This window comes from Camponotus floridanus, unplaced genomic scaffold (genome assembly GCF_003227725.1).
Source record: "Camponotus floridanus strain SB8 unplaced genomic scaffold, Cflo_v7.5 scaffold161, whole genome shotgun sequence".
NCBI lineage: Eukaryota > Metazoa > Arthropoda > Insecta > Hymenoptera > Formicidae > Camponotus > Camponotus floridanus.
In genome coordinates, this window is record NW_020229283.1 from 250,114 (window position 1) to 261,271 (window position 11,158).

The window sequence follows — 11,158 nt, forward strand, 5'->3', positions numbered from 1 at the left end:
GCTGAGTTGCGAGCTCACTAGTCGGGATAGATTCTTGATCCACGCGAAATGTCCCACGCTGTTGTTACCATCTTCCACGTATAGCAGATTCACATGCTTGTCCCGTTTCTGCTGTGAAAGATGTATCGGGGCAATGTTGTTCTCTTTCTCGATGCTGTACACGTTGATTGAAATGTTATTTGCATGTTCAAATTTCTTAATCTGATTCATAGTCGCTGGAAACTCAATGTCCCGGAGATTCAACACTGTCGCGTAATGCGGGTACGATGATTCCCGTTCCGCGTGACTTTCGGCGGGATACAGAGCGGCGACCACTGCCCACGCGAAACATGCATTGTCCTTTGATTGCACGTTAATCACCGCTCTCTTCATCATAATATCCCGCGGTAACTTGATGTGGCATCCCGCGTGCATGGGATTGAACTTGTTAATATTTACAGTCAAGTTCAATATTCGCGACAAAGCCCACCCGCTATCGCGTTCCTGAAATTCTTCCAGAGACGCTAGGGTGGACTCGATAACGCGCTATTCGTACCACTCGCGTAAATTGTGCGAAAGAGTTCATGGTTTCTTGTATTTACACTTTTATTCGCATGTTTATCTCCGGCCACAAATTCACCATTGAATATTGTGTTCACTTTTATACTGCTGTGTTTTTCTAGAGCGTCCTGCACATGTTCTATCACAATGTCTTCGGCATCCTTGAGAAATTGGCGCGGTTCGATGTGATTATAATTTATCACCGCACCAGTCGATACGCGACTCTCGAACGCGGTATCGATCTCTCGCCAAACGAGTCTCTCCGCGTTATTGTCATCGCTGTATTCACCACCACTGGGAATAAATCTTCTCTGCAATCGAGTTTTTGCACCTTCGAGCTGCGCGATTTTGGCTGCCAGAGATTGCCTCTTTCCGATCGAGAGTCGCGGACGCTTAACACGACTGCGTTCTTCGAGCTCTTTGATCAATTCTTCGCAACGCTGCAGCCATGCAAAATACTCGCCCAAGGTGGTAATTTGGCGAGATCGCTCTATCAGATCGCCTTCAGTCTGCTCGATGTTTTCCATTTTATGTATTATCACACAATATATATATCACAGAAGACTAACAGAACACTATCTTTTTTCTAACAAAACACTTTCCGAGAGAACACTATTTTTTGCTACCGACGTGTCGATGCGTTTTCAAATGATGTACTATGATCTGCTGCGCTTCGATCCTTCTTATATTCGACCAACAAGCTTTCAGAGACTGTTGGGGGTTGACACGAAAGAAAATTTTCTTGCAAATGTATCTAGGATCGTAGAAAAAATGCGCTATTATATTACACAGATTGCTTGAAAAGGTTGGACTGAAATATCTCAAAAATGTAAGTTTATGAAATAAAGTCATAAAAATATGTATAAGAGTAAAAAAAAAAAAAGAGTATAAAAGGTTTTCTATAGTGATTTTCTATCCCATTTGCAAGAAAAAATTTTCTTTGTGTCCCCCGATAATCTCTGAAAGCTTGTCCGCTTAATCTCTATTGTTTATACGTCGAACGGGAAAAAAAACCTGGAATTATCTATTACGGGTGTACCTCGAGAGTACAAAGCAGCCGAACATCGGCGCTGATATGTAAACGAGGGAGACACCTCCGATTAGTCAATCAAAGCCAATTGTGTCCAATTGTATTGTGTCTAATCGAGTAATCCCCAGACAAAGCAGCCGATCATTAGCGCTATTAAAATTTTTCCTTAAAAAATAAAATTTTTCCTTAAAAAATAAAATAAAATACAATAAAATAAAAGAACAATAAAAAGGATTAGGTCCGCACAATCTTTTTCAAAATATATAATAAAATACAATATATATAAAAATATATATAAAAATATAAAAATATATATAAATATATATAAAATATATATAAAAATATATAATAAAATACAATAAAAATAAAATAAAAGAACAATAAAAAAGATTAGGTCCCCAAAATCTTTTTCAAAATATAATAAAATACAATAAAATAAAATAAAAGAACAATAAAAAAAATTAGGTCCCCAAAATCTTTTTCAAAATATAATAAAATACAATAAAATAAAAGAACAATAAAAAGGATTAGACCCAAAAAAGGATTAGACCCAAAAAAGGATTAGGCCTAATCCTTTTCAAAAGAATACCGCTCTTTTGTTTATGCTTGTCATTAACGTGACCCCCCCCAACCCCCGCGTGACGTCATACCCCCGCTCCGCTGAGATCCCCTCGCACCTCACCTCCCTCAGAGGACCTGGGTTAGAACCGGCCTACTACATCTACTAAGATTATTTTTCAAAATACGCATACCAATGCTTTACGATTTATTTTATTCTCAACTAATTGTTGTTCAAATTTTTCTAGCTCTTCTAATGTTTGTAACGGAAAGAATTCCATGTAATCTACTTCAACATCTTTCTTTTTCACTCCATCATCTAATACAAAAGTTTGGATTTGATTTTGTATACTATCTAATTTAGTATTTATATTTTTCTGTTCCTCATGTACTGTTGATATTTTGAAGTCTATATCCAATAATTTTCGTACAACATATCGTTGAAAATCTGTTGTTGCTGTAAATAGTAATATATATTATAAAATAATAAAAAATTAGAAGATATTTTTTTGATGTCCTCTGGATGTTCTCTGGATGTCTTCTGAATGGTCTCTAAATGTCCTCTGAATATCCTTTAAATGTCCTCTGAACGTTTTTCGAAGATCTATGCTGAAATAATATATATCCAGTGAGTAACCAGTAAGCATCCAGAGCATTTCTAATGGATGTCCTATGGATATTTATGGGACATAATAAAATTATATTTATATATGCAAATATTCTATAAATATTCTATATTAAAGCAAACTGCAAATAATTTTGCAGATTCTTATTAAATTATATTATGATACAAGTATTTTTAACTAGACTTTACAAAGTATTTAAGGAAAAAATATAGATCTTTATGGCATATATATATATATATATATATATATATATATTTTGACGTTTAAAATTAAATTAAATATTTTATATAACTAAAAGTAATCATATATGCACATTAAATCTTTATATAAATATTTGTACAAAAATTTAAAATGTCCTATAAATCTCCCAGGATGTCCTGGACATATTCAGGATGATCCTGAGGACGTTTTGTGCTGTCTGGGTATAGGTTTGATAATATAAATACTATAAATTTAGGAATTAATATTGATGGATTACCTTTATCAAAATCTTCAACATCATCATTATGGCCAATCTTAGGATGTGTTTTGCCATATAAAGAAATTTTTATAATTGGGGCATATTATGGACCTAAGAAACCAACAAATTGCAATGAGTTTTTGCAAGATTTTGTTGAAGAAATGATAGAGTTAGCAAACAATGGAATATTTTTGTGTGAAAAATTTTATAATATTCAAATTAAACAAATTTTATGCGATGCGCCTGCAAAAGCCTTCATACTAAATATAAAAGGTCACAGCGGTTATTTTAGTTGCACAAAATGCGTAATTGAAGGTGAATATAGAAACAGACGTATTTGTTTTGTAGATATTCATGCTGCAAAGAGAACAAATAATGATTTCTTAAATGAAACAGATGACAATTTTCATTTAGGTTGTACCAATTTAAAACAAATACCGCAATTACATTTTATAGAAAATATTCCTCTTGATTATATGCATTTACTTTGCCTTGGAGTTATGAGAAAATGTTTATATATGTGGACAACAGGGGACTTAAAAGTTCGTCTACAATCTCATAAATGTCAAATATTATCAAGCAATTTAGAAAATATTAAACATAACATACCAGTTGAATTTTGCAGAAAACCGAGATCTTTGGATTATTTAAAACAATGGAAAGCAACTGAATATAGGCAATTTTTGTTATACACGGGTCCTGTTGTTCTTCGAGGAATACTTTCAAATGATTTATATTATCATTTTCTAACACTTACTGTAGCAATTAGAATTTTATGCTGTAAAAATGTATGTAACGATTATTTGAATTACGCTGAAGAATTATTAATTCATTATGTTAACACTTTTAAAATTTTGTATGGAAAATACAATATGTCTCATAATGTTCATGGTCTGATTCATTTATGCGACGATGTTCGCATACATGGCACTTTAGATTTATTTAGTGCTTTCAAATATGAAAATTTTTTACAAGAAGTAAAAAAAATAATTTGCAAAGCTGATAAACCACTACAGTAATTACACAGAAGATATATGGAGAAAAATGATGCTATATGTAATACAGATTTGACATATGAAGAAAATTCTAAGATACAATTACTCAATGAACATTATGATGGTCCACTTATTCAGGACTGCACAAATCCTTAGTATAAAAGTATTAATATGGCACAATATATCATAAAAGTGAATGATAACGCTAATAATTGTTGTTTTATGAAAGACGAAAGTATCATAAAAATTGAAAATATTGCATATTGTAATAGAAGAAAATACTTAGTTGCTATTGGCAAAAAGTTTATGATTAAAAAAGACTTATTCCATGTCCCATGCTTGTCATCATTATTTGACATTTATTTAGTTAGTAATGTGTCTGAATTATGTACATGGCCCATATCAGATATCAGCAAGAAAATGTTAATAATGCCATACGCAAATAATACATTTGTTGTTATTCCGTTATTACATATTGAATAATTAATAATTTATATGAAATGTTATAAATTTCATTATGTTTAGATTCTTAAAATAAAATATATAAGCAATATGAATAAATATCCCTAACAGCACAGGTAGATTCTGAGAATGTTCGGAGGATATTACAAAAGTATATTGCGTATATTCTCAGAACATACGATATACGTACTACGATATACTCAGTACATACTGAGAAAGTTCCTATGTCCTAGTTTCTATAATTCGTAGTATATACTGGGAATATCCTGTAGTATATCCACAGAATGTCCACAGAATGTTGCCAGTATATTATTGGTTCGTAGTATATCCACAGAATGTCCACAGAATGTTGCCAGTATATTATTGGTTCGTAGTATATACTGGGAATATCCTGTAGTATATCCACAGAATGTTGCCGGTATGTTAATGGTATATTACGCATATTGGTTAGGTTATATTAATTTATTCGTTCTATTTACGTTTGAAAAATATTTATTATAAAATTAATATTTACATTTAACATATATTTATTAACATATAATATTTATTAACATATATTATTATTAACATATTTAATATTTTGACTCCTCGACTAAAGTTCTGTTATTAATATTTTACATATAAATATATTTACTATTTAACTCTATATACAGGGTGGCCCATTTTAATCCATCCAGTCGAATATCTCAAAAACCAAGCCCGGGAGAGAAAAATGTTTCAGACAAAAGTTGTTTGGTTTCGAGGGGGCCATAAGATGGTACCATTGGTTTGACCTTGAAGAGTCATTTAAAGGTCACGTGAAGGTCTCTTCAATTTTTTTAAATGTAACACTATATATTTTTGCACATTCTTGTAGCTTATCTCGAGAGCTTTCCAAAACATATTATTGTACTATAATTAAGTACCTTTTCGTTAAGTACTTTTAGAGTTATAAGGCTTGAAATAATTTCTTAATTTTACATAAACCATAAAATATCTTGTAAAATATTCATTTTTCCATTATCTTACCTTAATACTTTTATGTACAAAATAATGAGAGGAATCAATTAGTGTAAAGAAAACACATAATTATTTCAAAGAAAAAATATGTAATTTGTAATTAACAATTCCATATTTTTTTTAAAAACAATTATGTGTTTTCTTTACATCAATTGATTCCTCTCATTATTTTGTACATAAAAGTATTAAGGTAAGGTAATCGAGAAATGAATATTTTACTAGATATTTTATGGTTTATGTAAAATTAAGAAATTTTTTCAAGCCTCATAACTCGAAAAGTACTTGATGAAGAAATACTTTATTACAGTGTTTTGGAAAGCTCTCGAGATAAGCTACAAGAATAAGTAATAAAAAATAGAGGATTCCATTTAAAAAATTGGAGGTGACCTTTACGTGACCTTCAAACGACTTTTCAAGGTCAAACCAATGGTATCATCTTATGGCCCCCTCGAAACCAAACAACTTTTGTCTGAAACATTTTTCTCTCTCGGGTTTGGTTTTCAAGATATTCGACTGGATGGATTAGAATGGGCCACCTATTATATATATATATATATATATATATATATATATATATATATATATATATATTGGGTTGTCCGGAAAGTTCGTGCGGATTTCTCAATAGATGTCGTTCAAAGGCGAATTTTACAAGTTTATGTCGATGTGATATGTCAAATGCTTTCGTGTTTTGATTAGTGACATTTCAACGCATACTTAGTGATATTAATTATCCCAATAAATTAAAAACGTTTTACTTGACATTAGTTTAGAGATGGAAGGAAATAACGTGTTTTTTCGATGCATAATGCTTTTTTATTTCCGTAAAGGAAAGAACGCGACACAAACTCGAAAAAAAATATGTGCCGTATACGGGGAAGATGCCGTAAGTAATCGCATGTGTCAGAAGTGGTTTGCTAAATTTCGTTCAGGAGAAATGAATATTGAAGATGCTCCTCGCTCTGGTCGGCCAGTCACCACTGATGTCGACCAAATAACAGCTTTAATCGATTCCGAGCGGCAGATCACAGTTCGGGAAATCGCAGCGAGGTTAAACATTGGCAAATCAACTGTTTCCGAACATTTAAACAAGCTCCAGATGGTAAAAAAGCTTGATGTTTGGGTGCCGCACGACTTAACTGAGAAAAATCGTATTGACCGCATTTCCATCAGCGATTTGCTATACAAACGCAATGAATACGATTCATTTTTAAAACGCATCATAACAGGCGACGAAAAGTGGATAATTTATAATAATGTCGAGCGTAAAAGGTCGTGGAGCAAGCGAGGTGAACCGCCATTAACCACTTCGAAGGCAGGCTTACATCCGAAAAAGGTAATGCTCTGCATTTGGTGGAATTGGAAGGGGATAGTATATTATGAGCTACTACCGGACAACGAAACCATCGATTCGGACAAGTACTGTTCACAGTTGGATAAATTGAAGATAGAAATCGCCAAAAAGTGTCCGGAATTGATCAATAGGAAAGGCATCGTTTTTCATCATGATAACGCCAGACCTCATGCAAGTTTGCAGACTCGCCAAAAATTATTGGCGTTTGGCTGGGATGTTTTGCCTCATCCACCGTATTCCCCCGACATTGCACCCTCGGATTTTCATTTATTTCGGTCGCTACAAAACTCAATTAATGGTTTGAACTTTGCTTCTTTGCAACTCCTCAAAAACTACTTGGACAGCTTCTTCGCCGAAAAAACCCAAGACTTCTATGAGAGAGGAATTATGAAATTACCCGAAAGATGGAAAAGTATTGTGCAAAATAATGGTGCATATATGACAGAATGAAATAACTTTTAACAACAAAATTTTTTCATTCGAATTTTGCTTAAAAATCCGCACGGACTTTCCGGACAACCCAATATATATATATATATATATATATATATATATATATATATATAATGGAAGGCGAAGATCAATGGTTTTCTGATTCTCGTACACTCCAAGTACTCCTCGAACGAAAGTACAGCATTTCGATCGTTGCTCCATCTGCGAATGCATTCTGTAATCCTATGTATTGCACTGATCAATCGCAGTCTCAGTTATCTCAGTTCTCCCTGTGTTATGTCCTCTCTCCATTCGTTCTTTGGCATGGGTCAACCATATTTTAATTGGAGCAGATATTTGCTCGTCTGTTGCATCAGCATGTGACTTTCGTATCACACCTGGAAAAGTAACATACTTTCTTTACTTCATTATTTCTACATTAATTATAACAAATCTGTCTATGATGTAATTTAAATTAAATAATAGATGATTATATATGCTATATGTTATTATATATATGCTTTATTTCTAATATATATAAAAGATGCTTGGAAAATATTAATATTTTTAAAGACGTTTTATTAATTAATAACTACTATAAATATTTACAAACATGTCTTTCAATTGGTAAAGGAATTATAGCATTTTTATGAATAAAAAAAATGAAGATTGCTTTCAAATATTTTACTTACTCATAATTATTTTGCATAGGTGCAATTTTGAAAAATTTTGCTTTTTTTTCGCTCCGTACCAACTGTATTTGGTTGCAAGTTTATTTGACAGGATTAATCTCATCAGTCGTAAGCATGAGGTTTTCATATTTTGACACGTTGCATGTGCCAATTGTTTAATCTAAAATTATTTTAAATTAACATCAATAGTTATTTTCGAAATATGTATGATTAAAATTATATAGTTTTATTTTTAAACAACTCTTTGTATAGATTGAGAGATCTCGAAATAAAAAGGGTATAAACTTAAGATCTGCAATTCTAAATAAAAATATTCCAGAAAATGTTGGTAAATACTTATATAGACATTCGACTTACCATTTGGTTTCGATAAGATATATCATTTTGTAATTTTGTTTCCATAACTTCTAAATTTTATTGCTCTTTCAATGGAAAATCTTGGAAAATGTCTATTTCTTCTCTTTCCTCTGTTTCAAAACCACCTTGACAGTTTGACAATTTTTCTAAAATTAGCTTTTGGTTCTCACAAATCATTTTAACCTTTCGATTATTACTGTTCATTTTTAACTCCAAATCGATCAATTTTCGTACAACAAATCGTTGAAAATTGTCCGATTCTATAAAACATTCAAAAAAGTTTATTTATGTATATGTGAAAAAGCAAAAGATAAAATTTTTAAAAAATTCTACAGATTAAAAATATAAAAGATAAAAAATAAAGATGAAAAATATAACGTACAAATATAATTATAAAATATAATTATAAAAACAAAATTGTTCTATAATAAGTGACATGAAAATATAGCGTAATCGTATGTAAAATAAAAACTACTTGCATACTAACTTGGATCATAACTCAAATTTAGACTTGGTACTGCCGTATTGTTTGCTGACATTGGATCACTATCCATCTCAACATCGCATTGTTCAGCGTTCAAATTTTTTTCAGTACATTGCGAATCTAAAAAATCCCATTATAAAAATATTTAGGAGTATAAACAGAATATAGAATTTAAAAAAAATTCTACAAGTCAAAAATATAAAGAGATGTAAATAAAGAAATATCACGTAAAATTGTTTCAGATTATATAACATTATGACTCTAAATTATATAATACATAATCATAAGTAAAATTTAAACTACTTGCATACTAACTTGGTTCATAATTCAACTTCTTGCTGCTTGCACTTGCGGCCGTATTATTTGTTGATATTGGAACGCTAACATCATCGCTAACCTCATCCCTTTGCTCAACGTTGAGAAAATTTTCAGAACATTGTGGACCTAAATAAAACAATGTTACCATTATATATTATTTGTTCTATTTACATAGATTTACTTAAATATACAATATTTATCTCATTGGTGATAAACACAAGATTATAAAAAATTGGATAAAATAAAATCCAATATTTGTTACTATTTTGTTATGTATATATAAATATATAAATATATATATATATATATATATATATATATATATATATACAATATCATAATTCGCGTTCACGAACGTAGCGTTATTTCTAAATAAAAAATGAATCGGGAAAGTCCTGAACCATTTTCTTTTTTTTTATTCGACGAAAGAGGAATTAAAAATAAATCAGCGCCGTTTTATATATATATGTATGTAGTATATATACATATATATATATACATATATATAAAACACACAAACATACACACATATATATACCTTGTAAATTCCAGTTGCAATCATATACAGCCATACAATTCAAATCATTATCAAAGATTTTGATATTTTTATGCTTTTGTAATTCTGAAACAAAATAATGCAATGTTTTTAGTATGCTCTTTTGTAATCTTTCTTTAATATTACATATTTTCATTTGCTTTACATTAAAAATATAAAAGTAGTAGAAATTAAAGAATATGATTTTGTTATGTGTTTATACTTTAATAAAGCTTTCGACACAAATTGTACTTACGAGAATCATCTTTTTTCCCTGTTTCTGAAATGCAGCGACTGTAAGGTGCAGTTCTATTCTTGACTCTATCCTGTATTTTTTTAGTATATTTTCTATTCACATTTTGACTGTAACTAAAATCTGAAATTCATACAATTATGTTATTGAAACATTCTATTCTTTTTTTTTTCTATTAATGCTTTTTAGTGCTCTTACCTTTTTGTGCATTTTCTACAATTTTTTTTTATTGATCTCAGTCATGTTAGGCATTTTTGGAAGCTCGTTTAAAAATTCGTCTGATAATTCATCTGATAATTCATTGTTGCTTGATGTATCATCCATGATTTTAGCGGCTCTAATTTGTCTTGACTTCTTAAGATATTCTTCTTTTTCTGTATTCGAAGTGAGGTCAGACACATCTTCGGCTTGTTTTAATTTCTGTCTGGCTACTGCATAATTCACTGCAACAAAATGATATAATCGTAATAAAAATATATCATTTTTCTATAATTATTAAAAAATATCAACATATATTAACATTACATGCGGAAAACTAATAATATACACATTACAGAAAAGAATATAACATTACTTACAATATTTTCCATATATTTTTATAATGTTATGTTGCACCCATGTAGATTGTGACTCCTCCATTGATCTCACCGCTTTATCATATCTCTTATTATTAGTAAAATTAGGCCAAACGGCCTTTGTTTCATCATTATTCAACCAATTGCTTGGAATCAGTTGAAGTCCATCTTGAAATTCAACGACTGCGTAGCACTTCGCGTCAGTCATTCTGTTTAATTAAACATAAAAATTATATGCTGCTATGTATCAATGGAAAAATAGCATATTTGTCATCTCCATATGGCAACTTCACATATTTTCTGATGACATGTTTTAATGGCCACGATTTCAAATCTGAACATGAGTGCACAAGATAAATTCCAAGTAATGATGATGGACAAGGAAGATTAAATAGGTCCTCTTTCTTCAAAAATTCGCGGCCTATAATGACAGGAATATTTCGCTTTCTGCAGTATGCTATATTTTTTATAGATACAATGCCACCACT

General features: G+C 30.8%; 1 protein-coding gene and 1 pseudogene across 1 annotated transcript; one reads left to right on the top strand and one right to left on the bottom strand.

The window, feature by feature from the left end:
- Positions 1–6,607: 6,607 nt before the first annotated feature.
- On the top strand, positions 6,608–7,474 carry LOC112637403 (histone-lysine N-methyltransferase SETMAR-like). The gene has a single exon (XM_025407132.1). The coding sequence runs from the start codon at positions 6,608–6,610 to the stop codon at positions 7,472–7,474; it is 867 nt and encodes a 288-aa protein (XP_025262917.1).
- A 172-nt stretch (positions 7,475–7,646) lies between these two features.
- LOC112637404 lies at positions 7,647–10,878 on the bottom strand (annotated as a pseudogene).
- Between the last annotated feature and the right edge of the window lie 280 nt (positions 10,879–11,158).

What these genes read in the sequence shown, in the direction of transcription:
- LOC112637403 (XM_025407132.1), top strand. Translation starts at nt 6,608, where the DNA reads ATGAATATTGAAGATGCTCCTCGCTCTGGTCGGCCAGTCACCACTGAT.